Source organism: Astatotilapia calliptera, chromosome 8, assembly GCF_964374335.1.
Source record: "Astatotilapia calliptera chromosome 8, fAstCal68.1, whole genome shotgun sequence".
Lineage (NCBI taxonomy): Eukaryota > Metazoa > Chordata > Actinopteri > Cichliformes > Cichlidae > Astatotilapia > Astatotilapia calliptera.
Window position 1 is genome coordinate 19,503,930 of NC_137429.1, and position 23,994 is coordinate 19,527,923.

A 23,994-nucleotide genomic window follows, 5' to 3' on the forward strand; every position below is an offset into this window, starting at 1 on the left:
ATAATAAAATATAGGTCGCATTTCTTCATTAGACACTATCAAAATAGAGCTGACAGGAATTTTTTTAAATCCAAATCAAGGAAACAGGCTATTTTGTTTCCCTCCTAACCCTTTTCCTGTCTGTTCTTGAATTCCCATGCACGTAGGTTACTTCTTTTTGAATGCTGATTGGCTGTGATACAAGAGATGGGTGGGCTCATGCCACTTTTACCGTCTACGATTGGTTATTTAACTGAAAAAGAACGGATTTGCTGCTCTCATTGGAGGAATTCGTCACGCGCTCAGTAGTATGATTGGTCAATATAGCTGGCGGGAGATGTTGCCACAAAATTTCGAATATTCATACTGGGACCTCAGCTCAGGCAGCCGTTATTATTATTGGGGGTAGCTGGGATTTATTTAGCTTGTTGCAAACCTAGAGTGTACTATATTTCAAACGAAGGGCTTTAACATTAAATACAAGAAGAATGGCTGAACCGTTGAAGGTAACGTTACTGTCGCTTTCATATTTGCTGCTAACGTGTTATTAGGCTTACGTGCTAACCTGCTACAACTGTAAGCTAAACTTCTAAGAAACAATTAAAGGCACTTGGCTAACGTCGTGAGCTGCTTAATGTAATAGTGCGCGATGTTTAGACGTAATAATGCACTACTTGCAGAGTGTCCCTTTTAGTAATTTAACAACTAGTCCTAACTCTTGGCACAGCAGCTTGTAAACATTAACTATAGCTAATGCTGTTAAGCCAGTTGAAATGGTGTTACCCCTGCATTCATTCTCCTCGCATTATTTATTGTGTTTGAAATAAAAACTGTCCTTAAATACTGAGCTAAACCCTGTCCTTGAGCCTCAAATGTAATCAGAGCCAAGCAACTTAAGGGGGGTGTTTTCTCTCCCCCCGTACATTTACATTGTTGTGTTTTTGTGCAGTAAAACATGCAAAACTGTCAGCAAGTAGCACTGTAGATGATGTTGATCATTATATTAAGGTTTCCTGCAGTACAAAGATAAGTCCCATCTTCGTTACGGTGCAAGGCCTATAGAAGATATCAGTATATTGATATTATTTTCATTTATTTTTTGCACTGTGTGAGGTTCAGTTGCTTTCGTTATGCATGATGACAATAAAGAGTGTTGAATGATGAATCTTAAAAGATAACCTTGTGTCGTTTTCATCAGGCCTTTTTGGAGAACAAGCCGGTGGAAAAGCTGAAGAAGGATCCTAAGCGGCTGTCAGTGGAGAGAATCTATCAGAAGAAGACGCAGCTGGAGCACATTTTGCTCAGACCGGACTCCTACATAGGCTCTGTTGAGCCTGTCACTCAGGTAAGAAGTTTTAAAATTTCTTTAACAGTCATGTGTATATTTAAAGCAGTTTTTTGACTGCACAATTATGGTTCTTATTGAATGAACACATGCAAGCTCCTTGTGATTATTTAACTTTTTTCATTAGCAAATGTGGGTGTTTGATGAGGATGCTGGACTGAACTGCCGTGATGTGACCTTTGTGCCTGGGCTCTACAAGATTTTCGATGAGATCCTTGGTAAGTAAAAAGCTCTTGCAATTATAGATGTCCATGACAAACCTTTATTAAACAGTGTTTTAGCTCCAGTAAAATGTACCGGTAGTAAAAATAGATTTTACTTTCTCTTCCCATAGTAAATGCAGCTGATAACAAGCAGAGAGATAAGGGCATGTCCTGCATCAAGATCAACATTGATCCGTGAGTTGTGTATAATGGTGCACTACCAAGTTTAAGATATTAAAATACAAAGTAACTCTACTACAGCTACCAGCTGACAAATCAAGCGCTTGTGTATATTTTTGTTCCTTTTAGTGAAAACAACACCATCAGTGTATGGAATAATGGGAAGGGTATTCCTGTGGTGGAGCACAAAGTGGAGAAAGTCTATGTACCTGCTCTTATCTTTGGACAGCTCCTCACTTCAAGTAACTATGATGATGACGAGAAGAAAGTCACTGGTAAGATTGATACATTTGAGTGCTTTATATAATACTGATTGTTTTCTGTCATTCTTAATGAGAAAATATTCTGTATAATTACAAAGGCTCCCTTCAACATCATTATGTCCAACACAATTAATGCTGAAATTTTAGTGTTTTATTAGGAAAAAAGCCTAATTTAATGTTCAATCTGTTCCTAACTCTATAAATGTTCTTCAGGTGGACGAAATGGATACGGTGCCAAGCTTTGCAACATCTTCAGTACAAAGTTCACTGTCGAGACTGCTTGTAAACAGTCGAAGAAGTGCTTCAAGCAGGTATGAAGGAAGATCGACCTCATTTCCCACTTTCATTTTTATGTCTTGATTGGGGAGAATGTCATTTTCTGTTATGCCCATGTCTTCCATAGACTTGGTATGACAACATGGGCAAAGCAGGGGAGGCTAGCATCAAACCGTTTGATGGAGAGGAATACACTTGCATCACCTTCAGACCAGATCTGGCCAAGTTTAAGATGAGCATCCTTGACAAAGACACAGTGGCTCTGATGACCAGGAGAGCCTATGATATTGCTGGATCCGCTAAGGGTGTCCGGGTGTTCTTCAATAGCAAGAAGCTACCAGTAAGTTACTGTGATCTTTAACTTTTTTCCGTTAACTCTTAATGTTTTGGGAAGTAATTTTATTAAGCTTTTTAATATATTATGTGTATTTTAAATGTTGACTGAAGACTTCATTCACAAAGTTAAACCTAAAATCCAAAGCTTTTTGTGGACTTGTAAAAAGTAGTCACTTACCTGACTTAAAATTATTTCTACTAACTTCATTTAATGAAATATTTGATGTCAGCAAGACAAATCTTACATGTTACGTCCTAATTTGTTCAGGCTAAAATGCATTGAAAACTGATATAAACTGTATGAACTTCACACTTAAGGTTACAGGTTTCCGTAGCTATGTGGACATGTATGTGAAAGACAAGGTGGATGAACTGGGTGGTCCTCTTACTGTCATCCATGAGACTGTCAACGAGCGCTGGGAGGTCTGCCTCACCATGAGCGAGAAAGGTTTCCAGCAAGTCAGCTTTGTCAACAGCATTGCCACAACAAAGGTAATAACTCAGTGCATTGGATTTGATCTAATGCATATATTGTGTCTATGTGTAGGCTGTTGTTAAATCAGTAATTTAAATGATTAAGTTTGTTGGAAAGCTGTCTAAATTTACATCTTTGAGCAGCTCTGAAATAGTTTAAGAATGATTGAACTAGACTGAGCTCTCTTGGCAGCCAAGCAGAAATCCGGCTGCTCTCCAGCCACTTTGTGTCACTATGATTAAGACCTACGGTGTTTATTCTCAAAATGGATCTTGTTTTTGTCCTCTGGACTTTAGGGAGGCAGGCACATTGATTATGTGGCTGACCAGGTAGTTAGCAAGCTCATTGAAGTGGTGAAGAAGAAGAACAAAGCTGGGGTGACAGTCAAGCCTTTCCAGGTATTCATTTTATTTATTTTTTTAATGAAAATGAATATGTAAGTGTATTCCGTAAAAATGTTTGTTAACAAAATGCACAACTGAGTGCGCTTCATGTTTTTTTTCCATTTAGGTGAAGAACCATATGTGGCTGTTTGTCAACTGCCTGATTGAAAACCCCACCTTCGACTCTCAGACCAAAGAGAATATGACTCTGCAGCAGAAGAGCTTTGGCTCCAAGTGTCCCCTGAGTGACAAGTTCATTAAACAGGTGCTGATGAAAAGCCACCAGCAGTGTATTTCTCACAAGTTTAATCATTCATCGATTTCACTAACTGGTGTCCATCCTTTGTTGCACTTAGGCCACATCTTGTGGGATTGTGGAAAGTATCATGAACTGGGTGAAGTTCAAGGCTCAGTCCCAGCTCAACAAGAAGTGCTCGGCTGTTAAACACACAAAAATCAAAGGTGTGCCAAAACTGGATGATGCCAACGATGCAGGTAATGTGCGCCGCAGTCGGTACAGTCCAGCATCCCGAGAATGGAGATGACCTGCAGTCCTACTGTACTCACTATATTTTCTCACAGGTGGGAAGAACTCCATTGGCTGCACGCTGATTCTTACAGAGGGAGACTCAGCCAAGACACTTGCTGTGTCTGGGCTGGGAGTGGTCGGAAGGGACCGCTATGGCGTCTTCCCTCTCAGAGGAAAAATGCTCAATGTCCGGGAGGCTTCACATAAACAGGTTAGGCTAGCAAAAATAATGATTGCTTGAATCATCTATTTATTTAACAGCTGTAAGTAAAACTTGTTTGATTTTTTTTTTCTAATCAGATTATGGAAAACGCAGAAATCAACAACATCATCAAAATCATCGGTCTTCAGTACAAAAAGAACTACAGTGACCCAGAATCCCTCAAGAGTCTGCGCTACGGCAAGATCATGATCATGACAGATCAGGTGTTTTGGCTGATCTTTATTTTCACTCCTTTCCTATCTTCCCGTGTCTTATTTGTGTTGATAATATTCAGGATGTTCATGTTTCTGTGCCTACATATATGTAAGAATAGGTCTTTGTGACCATAATGGTTTTCTGTCCATACTGGCCCTGAAGCCTTTCATAAGGTGCTGCAGGAACAAATGGTGGTTAGAGCAGGTACAAATCCAGTGTAATGTTAACTGTGAGCCCAGTTTTAAGAGGAAACATGCACTTAACCTGAGGAAGGTATCCTTCCCCTACAGCTGTGAAGAGAGCTACTAAGTAATTTTCACTGAGCATGACTTTGAAAGCTATGACTCAATTTAGATTAGTGGGGCAGCTGAAGCTTCATATGAGCCTCAGATGGATGTTTGAGTGAATTTTTAGTTTTTCTTCATCGAGCAAGGCTTATGAATTTTGTTCATCATTTGCCAACACTGACTTTCAGATGGGAAAAACAGGATCATCACTACGATTTCTAGTAACAATCCACATGTCCTCTCACATATATGGGGAAATAGAATCTGAATTGGTGGATGGATGCATGTTAAAGACGGACTTCAAAATCCCAGCCCACTATTAAAAACTATTTTAGTGCTACTAATGTTGTCACAGAGCACTTTACTAACCTTTTTTGTCATCACTCACACACAATTACTTTGTTGCAATATATCTGACCTGTGTTATTGTCACAGGATCAAGACGGCTCCCACATTAAGGGCTTGTTGATCAACTTCATCCACCACAACTGGCCTTCGCTGCTGCGTCACAACTTCCTGGAAGAGTTCATCACTCCCATCATCAAGGTATGTAGATGCTCTAAAAAGCCCTTTGCAGACTTGCCATGTGCAATATTGTTGGCTTCATCTGGCAGTTTACATGATGTGTTCTTTCATTCAGACATGGATCGCTTACAACTTCATACCTACAATAGCAATAGAGAGAGTTGTGATGTGCCATGTTTTGTTGTTACAACACAACCGAGTAGGGATGGGTATTGTTTAGGTTTTATCCGATACCAGTACCAAACCGGTACATTTGAAATGGTGCTCGAACCGGCGCTTAAAGAATGGAGAACACAAAATTGGTCCAAAAACCTCATTTTCAGCTGTGTTTTTTTTTTTTTTTTTTTTTTGTAAAAAGATAACAATGTTAGCCTTTTCTGCAGCTATAGGGGATTTATGGCATCACTCTTGGCTGGAAGCAGTGCTTAAACAATGGAAAAAAACAAACTTTGTCCAAAAACCTCTCATGTTTAGCTGTTTTCCACTTTTTCTTTGGTCATTTTAGCCTTTTTGGCCAGGGTGAAGGGATTATCTGCCATCAAACAAGAAGACAGCCGCATGTAACTACGACGGTGTTTGCTAGTTCACCTTACATGCATTAATGTAATAACGCGGTTAGCCTACTCAACGTAAATTACACACGAACAACATTAAGCTACTCACGCAGAGAGGAACAGCTGCTGCTGCCATCATCATCCGTCATCATTTCTGCTACACTGGCAGGGCTAGGGGCCAGGACTCTCCTCTTCGGGTTTTTGGGGGATGTTGCATAACAGGCAACCCACCCACAGTAGATGTGCTCGGTGTGTCTGCGCTATCAAATACGGCGCAGTTCTCGGCTTTTAACAAAATGCTGTACGTCGCCAGGTGTTTCATCAGATTCGAGGTGTTACCTCCTTTGCACAGTATCACCTTAAAGCACTTGTTGCAGGCTGCTGAGTTTGCATCTTTTGCTGTGAAGTACAGCCAGACTTTGACCGCTTCGCTTTGGGCATTTTTAATCTGTAGCTCTGCTCTAAAAGAACGTACGTACCTGGGCCCGACTACTAAGCTTGCAAAGGTAAAATGATTGGCTGGAATCCAAAGTGTATGACATCTCAGGGGGGAAAAAAAAAGCTCCGAAATAAAGCAATGAAATGTGCGCTGCTTTTCGGTCTGGCTACTACCGTTAGGGTACCCATCCCTACAACCAAGTAATATGAGTTTGTTCTTCTAAGACAGGGGTGGGCAATTCCAGGCCCCGAGGGCTGGTGTCCTGCAGGTTTTAGATCTCACCTTGGGTCAACACACCTGAATCACATGATTAGTTTGTTACCAGGCCTCTGGAGAACTTCAGGACATGTTGAGGAGCTAATTTAGCCATTTAAATCAGCTGTGTTGGTTCAAGGATACATCTAAAACCTGGAGGGACACCGGCCCTGGAGGCCTGGAATTGCCCACCCCTGTTCTAAGATCTTATTGTTCTTATGAGCATTCTTCGCAACATGCACACATTTGTTTTGTTTTTCTTCCCTCAAAGACACCTGAGAGATGCACAGTTGAGCTATGGCATGTGCTTATTTGTTAATGTGACTGAGTTTTTAACCATGTTGGAAATTTGAAACGATACTGCCATCTGCTGTCAAAACCTCAGAATACTCAGAGCTTAATGGAAAGCTTGGTCCCCCCCCCCCCCTTTTTTTTCTTTTTAATTCCAAGTTACTTTTAAATTAAAAATCCACATTTTTTCTAATAATGTTAAAATGTGAAAAGCTTTAAATGACTATGCATCAAGAACCATGGTGATGGACATCTTATTTCTGTGTCTCTTCAGGCGTCTTTCAAGAAAAATCAGCTGTCTTTCTACAGTATTCCTGAATTCAATGCATGGAAGGAGAGCCAGCAAAACCACAAATCTTGGAAAATAAAATACTACAAAGGTTTGTTACAAACCCCTGTGTGGTAGTAAAACGGACAAGTAAGCAACACATAATGCATATGGCCATTGTCATTGTTATAGTTTCTATATTGTTTTGTTGTAACTTGTACCATCTCTTTTTTTTCTTTTGTGGCTATTGCCCATCTAGGTTTGGGAACCAGCACATCGCAGGAAGCCAAGGAGTACTTCTCTGATATGCAGAGACATCGTATCCCATTCAAGTACTCAGGACCTGAAGACGATGAAGCTATCACCCTTGTAAGATGTTAGCCATCTGTGTCGATCATTCCTTGGCCAATTTATATTTGATCTGGACTTTTTAAACATCCTGTAGGCCATGACTAACAGTTGGAGCATTAGTTCTTGGGTCTGTTTTTACAATTCTTTTTTTCTCTCTGGGAAGGCCTTTAGCAAGAAGAAAGTGGAAGAGCGAAAAGAGTGGCTTACCAACTTTATGATTAACAGACGCCAGCGCAGAGAGCACAACCTGCCTGAGGTAATGTCTGTGCAACTGGTGAACTCAATATCTTGTTTCTGTTCTGTTAAGTTTGACTGTTTTACTGTCTCTTTGCAGGAGTACCTGTACGGTCAGTCAACCAAGTCCCTGTCGTACAACGACTTCGTCAACAAGGAGCTGGTACTTTTCTCCAACTCTGATAACGAGAGGTCCATTCCCTGCCTGGTGGATGGTGCGTGAAATAATGATAATTAAGAAAAAAGGAAAGATTTAAAGCCATTAACTAATTATGGAGAAATAGAAAGCTGAGAGTTGTCCAGATCCAGTTTAAAATTTAAGTCATTTGAGCATGTGTTCAGGGAAGGGTTTGCTGAGTCTTCTTGACAGGTGTAAAAGGTTGTGAACCGCTGGTCTAATGTCTGGATGCATTTGTGTTTACATCAGGACTGAAACCAGGTCAGAGGAAGGTGTTGTACTGTTGTTTCAAGAGGAACGACAAGCGAGAGGTGAAGGTGGCACAGCTGGCAGGCTCAGTGGCTGAGATGTCGGCCTATCACCATGGAGAGGTGAGGTGGCTTTAATGTGTGGGTTTTGTCAGTGTGTTTCTAATTTAGATTCTTGGTTTGACTTTTCAGTTTAACTGTATCATTTTTATGTTCAGAAAAATGTTCACTTCTTTTTAAATAGGCTTTGCTTTTGAATACTGTATGTTATTAGCCATCAAATTCTTATATCTAAGGGTAGCTGTCAATTTTGCCAGAACTTGAATTGTTACACATGGAGAAGGTTCCGGTAAAATAAAGTTTATTTAAAGGAAAGTAGAAGCAGTGATCTTTCATAGAAAGATTTAAAAAAAACAATGCAAGTCATTCTGGCTGTACATAGCTGTTTCTGTTGTATTTACTCTAAACTCTTTCTTGTTTTCAGGTCTCTCTGATGATGACCATCATTGGTTTAGCCCAGAACTTTGTGGGAAGCAACAACATGAATCTCTTGCAGCCTCTGGGACAGTTTGGAACCAGATTGCACGGTGGCAAGGACTCTGCCAGCCCTCGATACATCTTCACTATGCTCAGGTACGCAGGATTTCTCATAGATTTAATAACGAAGTGCTTATGTAGGGAGCCAGCAACCGAAAAGAGGCTACTATTGGTCATTGTTAAGAAGGCTTATTGTAGTTAAACCGCTGTCACTTCTTGCACTGCTACATCATGCATTGTGGATGAATGAGTTGTATGTAAGTGTGTAGAACTATCAGCCCATGTTCTGCACTTTTTTTCATGAATCTAACAAAATGGGGACAGTTTTTTACATGGATTAGTTACTGAGTCACTAACGAAAATTCTCCCACCAATCTTTACTTCTAGCCCCCTCGCCCGCCTTGTTTTCCCAGCAGTGGATGACAACCTGCTCAAGTATAACTATGATGACAACCAGCGGGTAGAGCCTGAATGGTACATTCCCATCATCCCCACTGTGCTTGTGAACGGAGCCGAAGGCATCGGCACAGGTTGGGCCAGCAAGATTCCAAACTACGACATTCGTGAGATCATCAGCAACATCAACCGTATGCTCGACGGCGAGGAACCTCTGCCCATGGTCAGGATGGTTTCCTGAGATCTGCCATGTTGGGTGATTTGCTGTGCAAAAACTAAGTGCTTGTTTTTCCTCCTACAGCTTCCAAATTATAAAGACTTCAGAGGCACAATTGAGCAGGTGATGGATAACCAGTACTTGAATAGTGGAGAGATCTCCATCCTTGATTCGACCACTATTGAAATCTCTGAATTGCCTGTAAAAACATGGACACAGGTTGGTCAATTAAGTCATTTCCAGAACATTTTGCCATATGTACGCATAGTGTTTATTAGATTGACTCAAATAAATACCCTCTTACCCTTTTGCTGAACTCTTCATGTACTTTCTCGTCTAGGCTTACAAGGAGAATGTGCTGGAGCCGATGCTGAATGGCACAGAGAAGGTTCCTCCTCTCATCACAGACTACAAGGACTACCACACTGACACCACGGTGCGCTTTGTGGTCAAGATGACAGAAGAGAAGCTGAGGGAGGCTGAGGCTGCTGGCCTCCATAAAGTCTTCAAGCTGCAGAGCCCCCTCACCTGCAACTCGATGGTAATGATTGCCACTTATTTGCACACATTCACAGCAGGATGAATAAAGTCGTCTATTGCTTTCCTGTGAAATTTCAAACATTTATCCACATATTTCCAAACCCTGTGAAGCATCAGCATTTTTCCCTTTGTTTTCCAGGTTCTGTTTGACCATGTGGGTAGCCTGAAAAAGTATGAGTCTGTGCAGGATATCATCAGAGATTTCTTTGAGTTGAGGATGAAGTACTACGTGCTGAGAAAGGACTGGTTGGCAGGCATGCTGGGAGCAGAGAGCGCCAAGCTCAGCAACCAGGCTCGCTTCATCCTGGAGAAAATTCAGGGCACCTTGGTCATTGGTAAGTGCAAAGTTTCAAATAGATTCTGTGTTGTTGTTTGTTTGTTTGTTTGTTTTCAAGCACATTTTTCAATAACAGTGGAAAATCCTGTATATCTTCTGATATAGTTATTCATAGTTAGTTTGGTTGTTCCTTGATTAGTATTAATGCTGTCCGTGTGTGTGCAGAGAACAAGCCAAAGAAGGAGCTGATCCGCATGCTCCAACAGATGGGCTACGACTCCGACCCAGTCAAGACTTGGAAACAGGCTCAGGAGAAGGTGGGACACTCTGATTCCGACAGTTCCAACAAAGTTCAGCTACAACAGAGAGGGATGTTAAATAACCATCTGTGTGAACTCTCTTAGAATGAGGAGGAGATGGAGGAGGAGGAGGAGGAGGGGGAAGGAGGAGAAAAAGACGACTCGACTGGACCGGACTACAATTATCTGCTGAGCATGCCCATGTGGTTCTTGACAAAAGAGAAAAAGGAGGAGCTGTGCAAACAGAGGGATGCTAAGGTGAGCTATGCGGCAAACTTAGTGATGCTTTAAGCTTGAAATGGTAGATTATTAGCTCCTGTGTTAAGGTCGTGTGTTTCTGTCCTAACTCTTGTACAGGTGACAGAGCTAAACACCCTAAAGAAAAAGAGTCCAGCAGACCTGTGGAGGGAGGACCTTGCTGCCTTCTCTGAGGAACTGGCGGTACTGGATCTTTTCTTTCCTCTTTTCTTTTCCTTTTTCTGCTTTATATCCAATCGGTGCACTTTGTTAGTCATGTGATCAGATTGTGATAATGTTATATCTAAAGAACAACTGTGATCGGTGCTTTTGCTCCTGGTCAAACTTGTGATGTATTTTTCTTCTTCTTGTGTTTAGCGGGTTGAGGCAAAGGAAAAGGAAAATGCCACCCTTCCTGTAAAAACTGGAAAAGGCAAAGCAGTAAAGGTGAAAAAGGAGACTTTGCCCACTCCACAGGGCCGCCGCGTCATTCCACGTGTCACCAGCACCATGAAGGCTGAAGCTAACAGGAAGGCTGATCTGAAGAAAGGAGAGGGCAAGAGAGGAAAGAAAATCAAGGTATGTTTTCATATGTGATTGTGCATATAAACTGTTTTTTACATTAACACATTCAGAACAACAAACTGCCCAAAAGTAACATTTTTCTTGACCTCATTTCTGTCTCTGAAGAGTGAAGATGTTGTGATGAAGATGGAGTTTGGAGAGGATGCAGAAAATACAGAGCCGGTTGAGGAAAAGGGCTTAGCTGCACGGCTGAGCAAGAAAACCAAGACCCAAGCAGCAGAAAAAGGTAGAAATGACTGTTCAGGATATCGCCTGGAAATCATTTCAACTATGATCACACACCTCTGCTTACTGGTGTAACCACGAAGCTCTTTAGTGAGATCTAGTGGCAAACCTGTAACAATACACATTTTGCAGACTTGACCTCCACAATCCTCGCTGGAGCAAAATCAAAATTAGCCTCAAGTTTTGAAAATTTCCGGCTCTCAACTAAATGATATTGTACTCCGCCAACATGGATACAAACTCCATTTTTGGGGAATTAAAGTTTGGATTATGTTTTCAACAACCTAATCCAAACTATGCAGTCATTCCTTCATGCACACAAAACTGGATTGTGTAAAATTTGGTGCTTGCTATAACATTCACTCAAAAATGTTGATAATCATAAGCAAGTTGCTATAATAAATATCAGTTTGCACTTAAATTTTACATTGTTGTTTAAGTTCATAAAGAAGTGCATTTCTCGTGTGCAGCAGCATCAAAGACGGGCAAGCAGACCACTCTTCAGTTCAAGCCTGTTACCAAGAAGCCCAAGAAAAACGCGTGGTCAGATGAGGATGTCGGCCTGTCGGACAGTGAAGTAGAGGCAGAGGAAGCGGCTGCCCCCAGAGAGCGCGTAGAACGGAAAACCAAAGGTGAATCTGCTTGATGGCCCACACTGCTTCCTCTGCTGATGGATAACTCTTTAAGTGGTGTGATTTCCTATTTATTTATGTTATGTTTGTCACACCTAAGTGTTTTAGATAATTAAAAAATGTAAATATTAGACCAAGATAATAGAGTAAATATAAAATGCTTTTTCTAAATGAAGGTGTTTATTATTAAGATTATTAAGTTATCTGGAAATGAGCCAAATTGAAGGGTTTTTGAGCAGCATTTTAACACCTCAGCTTCTCATGCTTGTTTTCTTTGACAAAGCGCAGCATTACTAAAGCTGCCTTTTCATTTTGTTCTTTTTTTACTGTTTAAGCTGCGGTGAAGTACAGCATGTCTGACAGTGAAGATGATTTTGATGACTGGGGGAAGAAGGACGCTCCAAAAAGGAAGGCTTTAATAAGTGACGATGATGATGCAAGCTTCGCCCCAGATCCCAGCACTGTGTCGGACAATGATGTGGACTCTCCAGCTCCGCCTCCCAAAGCTCCAGAACCCACGTGAGTATAAGAAAAACCTTAAAACGTATCTTTCTTTTGTTTTAATGTACCTTAAAAACAAACCTTGTCTTTTGTCTGCAGGAAGAAGGTAGCAAAAAGCAAATCGACAGTTAAAAAAACAGACACAAAGTCGAGCTGTAAGTATTTTCATTTAGGATCATAGTTTGATGAATTTGCGAAATGTGGGGCCAAGGCTCTGAGGACTGGATATTTTGTCTCTGTGGCACTTTACAGCTCTGTCAGACGATCAGGAGCCAGCATCCAAGCCTCCAACTCAACGTAAAACCAAAGAGGCCGCACCGAAGAAGCCCGCCGCTGCCAAGAAACCAGCTGCATCCAAGAAGAAGGCTGCAGGTAACACAGATGTTTGTTTGGTCTTATAAAGGTCACAGGTAGATTTGAGCACATGATCATTATAAAACAAAGAAATCAACAAATTTATCTTTGGAATGTCGTTTTGTTTTTTTTGTTTTTCTCTAGATGTGAAGCAGCCATCTATCTTGGATGCTCTCTCTAAACCCAAACCTGCGTCCAGGGCTCCTGCTGCCAAGAATGTCCCGTCATTCGACTCTAGCGACTCAGAGATTGAAAAGAAAGCTCCCGTCACAAAACAGAAACCTATTCTTAAACGTAAAAAGAACCTCAGTGATGACTCTGACAGCAGCTCCTCAGATGACCTCATGTCACGACTCAAATCCAAGACGACTGCTGGCACCAAGGTCAGTTTTTATACTGAACACTCGTTTTCTATTTATGTGTTACGTCATAAGATGTGATTCAAGTATTTCAGAAGTTGGCATATTCCTGCAGTACAGTAGCCCAACCTCAGGAAGTAAAACTCTAAATATAAAATGAAATACTATAAACTCTGACCACGAAAAAGTGGCTCAACAATGAAGCTATTAAAAGAATAAAAGTAGCTTTTTAAATGGTGACATTTGAAATAAAACTACTGACTTAAGTAAAACAAATGATTCTCTGCTACACATGTTTAGATTTTAAAGGTTTCCTGTATGCATCCTGTGCTAATATAATCACTGTTAATCCTTTTAATCTCCTTTTCTGCAACAGAAGAGCAAGAAGTGGGAAGAGGATGAGAGTTTCCAGGTTTCAGACCCTGAAGAAGCCGCTCCTGTAGCTGCAGCACCACGGGATAAACCCTCACGGGCCCGGAAACCCATCACCTACAACCTGGACTCAGATTCAGATGAAGATTTTTAAATAATAGTTCTCAAATTGTTATTTCGAAAAGATGAGTCATAAATGTTGTAGTGTGCCATGCAGGTAATATTGCACTCATTTTATCTGTTGAAGTTCAGCTGCATTTACACTCACCTCATATATGGACCTTGGACCAGCAATCTGTAACCTTTAAATTTAAAAAAAGACATAAACAAAAACTCACCATTGTTTATTTAAAAAAAAAAAAAAAAATCGTATTATTTCAAAGAGAAGGGGAAAAAAAGCTGGTATACAAGTCTAGTTTTAATAGTATTTGTTCTTAGCTTCTAGGCGTATTTTGTAATCCACTTGTTTGTGTTTTGTGCTGTCCTGTAAATATTTCTTTGGCTGTTCAGTTTATACCTTTAAAAAATAAAGTTTGTTTTTATTGATTGCATGGTGTGTTTGCTTTGTGTCACCGGGTTGTGTTGGGGCTCCTGTTTAATGAAAAAAGCTACTTGCTTTAATTTTGTAGAAAGATTTTAATGCAATGCAGCAGTAGGAGCATCCAAATATACACTATATTGCTAAAAGTATTCACTTATCTGCCTTCAAACACATGAATTTGAGTAAACTCCCGTTCTTAATCCTTAGGGTTTAATATTGGCTCTGCAGGCCAGTCGAGTTCTTCCACATCAGACTCATGTCTTTATGGCCCTTGCTTTGTGCACTGGTGGACTCGTCCATCAGATTGCCAGACAGGAAAGTGATTCATTGCTCCAGAGAACACGTCTCCACAGCTCTAGAGTCCAGTGGTTCCATCCCAGACTTTGTATTGAGCTCAGTGATGAAAGGCTTGTATACAGCTGCTCAGCTATGAAAAGCCACCCTACGCACTGTTCTTGAGCTAATCTAAAATATTTGTAGAAGCAGTCCGCATGCCTAAGTGCATTTGTTATACACATGTGGTCATGGAAGTGATTGGAGCACATGATCCAATGATTTGGATTGGTACCTGCTTACTTGGGAAAACAAACATGACGGTAGGTCATGAGTCTCTGCATAGTAGATTAACACTGTCGTCAGACTATTTTATCTTGGCATCTCTGAAATGTAGGAGTTGGGTTTCAACCTGTCCATTAGCAAAGTTCAAATGTATGAAATGGAACCTTGGATCAGTCTTGAGGTTGGTTACTGTACTCTACAATGTTAGCTGGTTGTATTTTATGCTAACTGAAGGAGAAAAGAACTGAAAGGATATATTACAGGCTGTTGCTACAGTTTTTTTTCCTGAAGCGTTGTGCTTTATGTACTCTCTTTGCGGGTTCTTTGCGTCATTTTTGGTTACAGCCCACTGAGCAACTAAGGTGGATAAGCCTTGAAGCAACATTTAATCAGGTTTGATGGGTTCAGTTAAACCGTGAGTCACTGATTGGAGATTACAATAACAAGAATTCTAGTTTCATTTTTAAGACAAAGGCAGCATTTGCTCTGAGACGAACAGCTGAACAAGCCTCCAGACTTCCAAGAAGACAGACCTGACAAAGCTGCAGCCATGGGTGAGTGGGGCTTCATCGGTGGATTATTTAAAGACTTCCAGACCCATTTACCGATGCTGGGTCGTTTCTGGCTCGTCCTCGTTTTGGTGTTTAGGATACTAATCCTGGGAACTGTGGCCAGTGAAATGTTTGAGGACGAGCAGGAGGAATTTACCTGTAACACTCTCCAGCCAGGATGTAAGCAGGTGTGTTACGATGAGGCTTTCCCCATCTCCCAGTACAGATTCTGGGTGTTTCATTTGATCCTCATCGCTACACCTTCTCTGCTTTACTTCGTTTATGTAACACATCAAGATCACAAGAGGGCCAACAGCTCCTCGTCGAGGAAAAGGAGCAGCAGGAAGAACAGAGAAGAAAAAACTTCCAAGGCGCTCTACATTATCACTGTGATCTTCCGCATACTGGCAGAAATCGGCTTCTTATTTGTCCAGTGGCGTCTCTATGGCTTTGAGGTGAAGGCCCATTTCCAATGTAGCCGTTCTCCCTGCCCCCTAACAGTGGAGTGCTTCACTTCCCGGCCTGCAGAGAAAACAATCTTCCTCCTCTTCTACTTTGCTGTAGGGGTAGTATCAGCATTTTCCAGCATTGTCGAGTTTCTCTACGTCTCTTGTAAGTGGTTTTGCTCAGACCAGGAGGACAGAATCTACCACTGTGACTGCGAGAATCTCCGCAACCACAAGCAAGAGGATACAGAGGAGAAATCAGGAGGAGAGACGATGTCAGTGAGCACGGCCAGCAGTGTGAGAATGAAGAAGGGATCAGTGAGAAGCAGCTCCAGTCGACAGAGCTCCAGCATCAGTCACAAGTACAAGAATCCAAGAGGAAAATATGTGAGCGCCTCGAGGCTTACATTGTGAGAGGACACATATGCTGCAATCACAGCATCCTCCTTTTTCTATCATAAATTTGTGACTACATTTCTAATTCCCTCTACATGTTTTCCTCTTCATGTGTATTGGCGACATCATGAAGAAACTTATGGGAAAATGACAAAACGAGCACAGACGATAAGAAGGACGCATGAGAGACATCATTGACTTGTTAGTTCTGCTGAATGACGAAAGTCTGCAAGCATTTTGACAGAAACATTTCCTGGAAAACACTTGACAAACTTCCTTACAGGTGATTGGTTTTTAGTCAATGTTGCCCTTTCGTAGCTGTCAGATTCATCAAACATAGAACCTCTAACCCAGCAGGGGATTCAGGCCATACCGAGACGAAAATAAGACCCAAGAAACCTTGAAAATGAGTACTATTTTTATATTTCTTGGAGAGCCACGCCTTGGTCCTACTGGTTCGACTTGCTCTTCTATCTTTTCCTTTCTCTTCTGCTTTCTCTCTCCCCTTTGTTTGTGTGAATGTTGGCATTTGGTTTTTGTGTTTCAGAAGTCAAGCCTCAACCTTACCTGCCCACACATTTCCAGACTGTGGCTAATTACTGTGTTGACTTTGCTGATTGCTTGTTGGCTTCTTAAGGCTGAGGAGTTCCTTCAGTTGACCCCAGGCTGTTGCACCACTCAGTGTAGCTTCGTTTGCATGCTACACTACCAGTGGGCGAGGACCCTCTGCCTATGGTGAAGAGAGAGAATGGCTTCCTGAGTGTTCTAGGCTTTATTAAACTGCCTCAAATAAATATACTTATATATTTCCGGTGCTTTTAACACCACTTTTAAGTCCACTTTGCCAAACTCTTTATTGACTTTCTGGTCCAGATCTAAAAGGAGAGTGTGCTGGAGCCGATGCTAAATGGCACAAAGAAGGTTTCTCCTCTCATCACAGACTATAAGGACTACTTCAGGGCATGCTCTGGATCAGGGCATCACTGAGCTCCTGGACAAACTGAGGTGCAACCTGACAGAATCAGATGGACTGAAACAAAATGACCCACATGTCAAATGTCAGTGTTTATCGTCCTCTTCCTTGCATGAACAAGGAGATACTAGTCCTGCTGGTGGATTAAAGACCTTCTACGACCCTCTCCACCTCTGCTAGACTAAGTAACTGGCTCCTGGAATCTCCTCCATGCTTCTGATCAGATATATTAACATTGTGCATGTGTGTGTCGAGAACAACTAAAAGAAGGAAGCGATACCTGTTCTGCATAAATGGGCTACGATTCAACCCAGTCGAGGCTTCGGCAGACAAGATTTTTAGCCACAACAAACGTCAACAATCGTGTGTTGTTTATTTGTTTGTTAATTTATTTCGATCATGTAAACAATATAAGGGTACATTTAGCAAAGAAAAGAAGAGAAAAAAAATACTATACAAATAAAGTTAATTTATTTCAATATTGCTTCATCTGTTCCGATTCAGTTACACATCGAAAAGGAGTGGGAAGAAGTACACACTCATTTAATCCCACCCCTTTGCCATAAGCTATCAGTCAATATATAGTCAGCTTCCTTACTGATATAATCTGTAGTAAAAATAGCAAACAGACTTCTGATAATATATACATCACATGACATTTTCGAAATAGAGACATTCACTGAATTTCAACATTTTTCCTTTCTTTATAATTCAAGAAAATCATATCTTTATAACTCTTTTTGAGCTGCTTTATGTTTAGATGTTGCTTCCACTCCATATTCAAACTGTTCCACAGCTTCAGTCTATGCACAGAAACACAAAAGCTTTTTCTTGTAGTACGTCCCTTCACAATTTTGAAGTTACAAAAACCCCTTAAATTATAAATTCCTTGTTTAAAAAGAAAAACATACTCTCAGTATTACCTGGCAGTTCCTTGTTTTTTGCTTTGAATAGAATTTGTGCTGTTTGGAATTTCACTTGATCAGCCAATTTCAATATTTCAGACTGCAAGAAAAGTGAGTTTGTATGATCCCTATAACCTGCACTGTGGATGATTCAAACTGTTTGTTTTCTTCTTTTATTTGAAGAGTAAAAAGTGAATGTAATGTACTTTTATGTAATGTAACGTACTGTACTCTGCACAATAGCTTAAGTAAGGTGAAACCAGTGAACAGTAGATAATATGAAGTGATGTCCCGTCTAATACCTGCTTTCCCTTGTTTAGGATTCCAATGCTTGATTCTTTGGAATGAATATATCTTACGTGAGCTCTCCAGTTAAGTTTTTCATGTATTATTACCCCTAGAAATTATTATAATTTATTTGAATCTTAGCATTTGTATTTAAACTACTATTTCCAAACAACGTAATTTTAGTTTTATTCAAATTTAATGATCATTTGTTGTTTTTAATCCAGAATTTTACTTTAATTATTTCATTAGTCATCTCATCCAGTAAATGCTGCAGATCATCACCAGAGCAGAAAACGTTTGCAAAGAGTACCATTTTTAATACTCTGGACACTTTACAAGTGTCATTGATGTGTAAGTTGAAGAATTTTGGGCCCAAAACTGACCCTTGGGGTACACCACAAGCAATGTCCATACACAAGGAGCAACAGCCATTTAATTTCACAAGCTGCTTCCTGTCACTTAAATAACTCAGAACCCAATTTAAAACTACCCCTCTGACACCATAATGTTCCTTTCTCAAGTCTATGAATAGCCCAGCCACGTGTTGTTTTTTGTAATAAATAAATATTTTTGGCAGAATTGTATATTGCTTGTGTACAACTTAGATTTCTCCATCCATCCATCTATATCTATATATTTATTTCACAATAGTAGATATTTATTTTGAACCAGTGTACACCTGTCTTGTGGAAAACTTAGTCTGACATGGATATTACAGCATATCAGAGCCCTTAAAAATGTTGATAATCATACATAAGTTGTGAAGATTTGCACTTTAACTGTAAAGTTTGTTAAAGTTTCACAAAGAAACCCATTCTTATGCAAAGCAGCATCAAAAACAGCACCGCTCTTTGGTTCATGCCCGTTACCAAGAAAGCCAAGAAAATCCTGGGGTCAGATGATGAGGGTTGATGGCCTGTCTGAGTGTTAAATGGAGATAGAGGAAGTGGACGTGCCCACAGAGTGCAGAGTGAACATAAAACTAAAGGTGAATCTGCTGATGAACCAGACTGCTGTCTCTGCTAATGGATTTCAGAATGATTGTTCTTTTGAAATTAAAAAAAAAAAGAAAAGAAATAAAAAGAAATCATAGCACATTTATATTTGGCGTGGGTTTTTTATCACTGCAACCAGTGCTCCTTGCACCGAGAGGGTCTCTTCATTGGACACCAATGACTTCGAAAGGGAAAGCAAAGCTCCAGAAAGAAAAAGGAGCTCAGTGACGACGCTGACAACTTCTCAGATAAACTCATATCACGCCTTGAAGCCAAGACAACTGCTGGCACCAAGATCAATTTTTACAGTTCAACTCTCAGTGATATTTTCTATTATAAGATGAGATAAACTTTGTGACACCCCCTGGGTCTGGGTGCAGTTCCCCCCTCCAGGGGCAAGGGTACCTAGATCCGGTTTGTAGAGTTCGCTTGGGGAGTGTGATCGTGTGTACTCTTTATGTCTGTCTCCACGTTGGTTGAGTGTGGAGTAAGTGCATATGAGAGCATGAGGGTGGGAATGGATGTTTGTGTCTGTGTGTGCCTGTATGTCTGTGTCTATATTTTTATATGTTAGGAGGTGGTCAGAGGAGGCAATAGCGGAACTACAGGGCTGTTTCGAGGTGACCGACTGGGAAACACTCTGTGAGCCTCACGCCGAGGACATCAATGGGCTTACTGAGTGTATCACAGACTACATAACTTTCTGCACCGACTCCATTGTTCCAGCTCAGACTGTTCATTGTTACCCAAATAACAAGCCGTGGGTGACTAAGGACATCAAAGCCCTCCTCAACAACAAGAAGAGGGCTTTCAGAGGGGGCAACAAAGAGGAGGTGAGGAAGATCCAGGTGTTACTAAAGGACAAGATCAGAGAGGCTAAGGACAATTACAGGAGGAAGCTGGAGTGGAAACTCCAGCAGAACAGCATGAGAGAGGTGTGGAGGGGCATGAAGACCATCACTGGATTCAGGCCAACCAACAGCAGGGGAGCTGAGGGAGGTGAGAATAGAGCCAACGAGTTGAATCTGTTTTTCAATAGATTCGACACCACAGTGTCTGCTCCCACCCCCACAACCTCACCTGTAGTCAGCCTGGAATCCAGAGCCACACCACTGTGCCAGCCTCTCTCTTCACATGTTGCCTCCTGTGAGATTCCTGACACCCCTCCCCCACCCATCACCTTCACTCAATACCAGGTTGAGATGCAAATGAGGAGACTTCACTCGGGCAAGTCTGCTGGACCAGACGGAGTGAGTCCCCTTGTCCTCAAGACCTGTGCCCCCCAGCTGTGTGGAGTCTTTCATAAACTGTTTATGCTGAGTCTGAGTCTGCAGAGGGTCCCGGTGATGTGGAAGACATCATGCCTCGTCCCTGTACCAAAGACGCCACGTTCCAGTGGCCCCCAGGATTACAGGCCTGTGGCACTGACCTCTCACATCATGAAGACCCTGGAAAGGCTCATCCTGGACCAGCTGCGACCCATAGTAAGACCACATCTCGATCCCCTTCAGTTCGCTTATCAGCCTCGTCTCGGAACTGAGGACGCCATCATCTACCTGCTCAATCGTGTCTACACCCATCTGGACCAGCCGGCGAGCACTGTGAGGGTCATGTTTTTTGACTTTTCCAGTGCTTTCAACACCATCAGGCCGACCCTCCTGGGTGATAAGTTAGCAACGATGCAGGTGGATGCTTCTCTGGTGTCCTGGATTGTTGATTACCTGACAGGAAGACCACAATATGTACGTCTCCCACAGTGTGTGTCTGACAAGGTGATTAGCAACACGGGGCGCCACAGGGGACTGTCCTCTCCCCCTTCCTCTTCACCCTCTACACCACAGACTTCAGCCACTGCACAGAGACCTGCCATCTTCAGAAGTTTTCTGATGACTCTGCGGTGGTTGGATGCATCAGCAGGGATGATGAGACAGAGTACCGGGCTGTGGTCGACTCCTTTGTCACGTGGTGTGAGCAGAATCATCTGCAGCTCAACGTGGCAAAGACCAAGGAACTGATCGTGGACTTCAGGAAGACCAGGAAACACTTGACCCCTGTTTCAATCCAGGGGGTCAGTGTTGACATTGTGGAGGACTATAAATACCTTGGAGTACACATTGACAATAAACTGGACTGGGCTAAAAACACCACAGCACTTTACAGGAAGGGCCAGAGTCGTCTCTATTTTTTGAGGCGACTGAGGTCCTTCAACATCTGCCAGAAAATGCTGAGGATTTTCTATGAGTCTGTGGTGGCCAGTGCGATCCTAAATGGTAAATGGTAAATGGCCTGTATTTATATAGCGCTTTACTAGTCCCTAAGGACCCCAAAGCGCTTTACATATCCAGTCATCCACCCATTCACGCACACATTCACACACTGGTCCTGATCCTCTATGCTGTTGCATGCTGGGGGAGCAGGCTGAGGGTCGCAGATGCCAACAGACTTAATAAACTAATCCGTAAGGCCAGCAATGTTGTGGGGATGGAGCTGGACTCCCTCAAGGTGGTGTCGGAGAGGCGGATGCTGTCCAAGATAAAGACAATGTTGGATAACACCTCCCACCCACTCCATGACATGCTGGTCAGTCACAGGAGCTCGTTCAGTGAGAGACTGAGATTACCGAAAAGCACCACTGAACGACACAGGAAATCATTCCTGCCTGTGGCCATCTCCCTGTACAACGCATCCACTTAACACACTGTTTGCTGCTACAACTACACGTTTCTTTTTCTTTCTTTTTCAGCTATTTATTTATGAGTGACTTATGTATGTATGTATGTATATATATGTATATATTGTACTATTCTTAGTTAGCGTATTGTCTGTCTTGTCTTAATGTTGGTTTATAATGGAGCACTGTAACAAAAAATAATTTCCCCCAGGGATCAATAAAGTATTCTGATTCTGATTCTGATTCTATATGTCAGGTTGGGTATCAGACGCCACCTCTCTGGGGACATCTCAGGCCCTCCAAGGTTTGGAGGCCTATCTCCCCCTACCACCACTTCCCCTGCCGGTGGCGGACTCCCTCAGACATCGGTGCGTTGGTGGTTCTTTGTGTCTGGGGATGGGCGTCCGGGTACACACCGGCTCACTCCTTGGCGGCCGCTTATCGGGGCCTGGAGCCTGGGGCTCGCTCGGGCCACTTCGGAGGTGGGGTGCCCCCGGCCTCTCGGCCTGGGGCTCGGTCACTCAGGCACAGCTGGCTGCCGGCGGAGCTCATGGGCGCGTCACTGCAACTCCCCCTGGCTTCTGCTCCGCGGCTGCTGAGTGAGCCCTCATCTGGGACTCTCCTCAGCTCTTACTGGGACAGTGGCGCGGCTGCCCCTCTGTTGGTCTTCCTTGGTCTCTTGTGTTCTGGGGGCCTCTGGATGTCTGGAGTTTTGATCTCCTCCATACCTGCTTCATACCCTGGTGGACGGGGCTGTGGCCCCCCCACACTCCCTAGCAGATCGTTACATGGAGAAACCTTTGGAATGCAAGCGCGCTGATCCACACAGGTATGCACACAGGTGTACACACGGGTATTCACAGACGCGGACTACAGCTTTCTTGGCTGCTGCCTCAAAGCACATTGTGCGCTGTCTATCTTGCGTGCTGCACAATATCGTTTATTATTTAGTATCTACTGATATCTACTGCTAGCTAGTTTATTGTGATGGTGCTGGTTTTTTTTATTATGTTGCTCTTTGTTGTTTGCTTTCTCTTCTGTTTTTTTTCTCCATACAGGTGACCCAGGTGTTTTTTTGTTTTGTTTTGTTTTTTTTTCTTTCTTCCCCCCCTACTCACCGTCTCTTCTCCCCTCTGGTTTTCTTTCTCTCCCTCTCTTTCTTTCATTCTTTCTCCCTGTCCTATCCCCCAGTCATGTCTGTCCCGTTTGTAGCAACTGAAAATAAAATAAATTCATAATTATAATAAAGGTCAATCAAATGGACCAATATGGCAAGGCCATGATGATCCACTTGGTAAAATAAATCCGCTTGGCATCTTTCTTGGCCTTAAGACAACAATTCTGATGGCTAAAGATCCAAACGGGACACACACAAAAAAAAAAGAGATAAACTTTGTGAATCCCATGCAATGTTTATGTGTGACGTTAGACCCAAATGACAGAATGAATAAACTAAAACAAACCTTTATTTCAGTGAGGCACAAGTCCAGGAGGCAACTAATAGCACAGACAGTGGAGGAGAAAAACAAAAACTATGGACAAATAGCACAACGTGACAAAAACGCACAAACAGGCTGAGGGTTTAAACAGACACACTGATGTACACAGAGACATGGGGAAAACTGCGGTACAAGACAGCTGAAAGGAATCATTGACGATGAGATAGAGGAAGTAAAAGCACATACTAGACACAAAGATGCTACCAAACACAGTGGATGCGAAAAATAAAACAAAGTAGAGAATTTCATATAACCACAAGTTGGTACAACTGAAAGGCAAATCAATGTTCAACCCATTTTATCTTGCCATCACTGTCATCTCTGGAACATAGCCGAGTCAGTATATTTCCTCCAGAGTCAATTTCAAAGAGTCAAAACCACGTATATATCCTAAAATAGAAAGAAATTTGGAGCAGTTGACTCTATAATGTTAGTGGGTAAGAGTTTCTTAAAGGCTCGTAAGCTGCTGTTATTGTTTTATGTCTTTAATGATATTGTTGATAGTCTTTGCAGGTTCTTCTGTAATGTTTTATTTTTGGTTTAAGGCCGCTGGAGTATGAACTCAGTCAACACTTAGGATGGATAAGCTACCTTTGATCACTTTTATTGGGTACGGTCTCACT

At 42.0% G+C, this 23,994-nt stretch overlaps 2 protein-coding genes across 3 annotated transcripts; both read left to right on the plus strand.

The window, feature by feature from the left end:
- The first annotated feature begins 295 nt into the window (after positions 1-295).
- On the plus strand, positions 296-14,095 carry top2a (DNA topoisomerase II alpha). 2 transcript variants are annotated; one of them, XM_026178890.2, is made up of 35 exons: positions 296-485; positions 1,178-1,324; positions 1,452-1,542; positions 1,659-1,722; positions 1,837-1,982; positions 2,184-2,281; positions 2,374-2,586; positions 2,901-3,074; positions 3,354-3,455; positions 3,568-3,705; positions 3,797-3,935; positions 4,023-4,180; positions 4,270-4,395; positions 5,110-5,220; positions 7,013-7,118; positions 7,266-7,375; positions 7,521-7,613; positions 7,692-7,806; positions 8,019-8,140; positions 8,502-8,650; positions 8,942-9,173; positions 9,252-9,386; positions 9,508-9,708; positions 9,847-10,042; positions 10,210-10,301; positions 10,389-10,541; positions 10,641-10,724; positions 10,899-11,099; positions 11,211-11,331; positions 11,801-11,962; positions 12,298-12,481; positions 12,563-12,618; positions 12,716-12,835; positions 12,962-13,200; positions 13,553-14,095. In XM_026178890.2, the coding sequence occupies exons 1-35, from the start codon at positions 468-470 to the stop codon at positions 13,700-13,702; spliced, it is 4,746 nt and encodes a 1,581-aa protein (XP_026034675.2). In that variant the 5' UTR covers positions 296-467; the 3' UTR covers positions 13,703-14,095. The 2 variants fall into 2 exon arrangements, with proteins under 2 accessions (XP_026034675.2, XP_026034676.2); XM_026178891.2 differs by having other exon boundaries at positions 11,804-11,962.
- Positions 14,096-15,101: 1,006 nt separating this feature from the next.
- On the plus strand, positions 15,102-16,205 carry LOC113028536 (gap junction delta-3 protein-like). Its single transcript, XM_026178893.2, has one exon. It carries the CDS (start codon positions 15,198-15,200, stop codon positions 16,056-16,058), a length of 861 nt encoding a protein of 286 aa, XP_026034678.1. The 5' UTR covers positions 15,102-15,197; the 3' UTR covers positions 16,059-16,205.
- The last annotated feature ends 7,789 nt before the right edge of the window (positions 16,206-23,994 follow it).

Coding starts and splice junctions, on each gene's coding strand:
- top2a (XM_026178890.2), top strand. Junction 2,282..2,373: donor CGAAGAAGTGCTTCAAGCAG/GTATGAAGGAAG, acceptor TGTCTTCCATAG/ACTTGGTATGACAACATGGG. Junction 7,807..8,018: donor CATTCCCTGCCTGGTGGATG/GTGCGTGAAATA, acceptor TGTTTACATCAG/GACTGAAACCAGGTCAGAGG.
- LOC113028536 (XM_026178893.2), top strand. CDS start 15,198: ATGGGTGAGTGGGGCTTCATCGGTGGATTATTTAAAGACTTCCAGACC.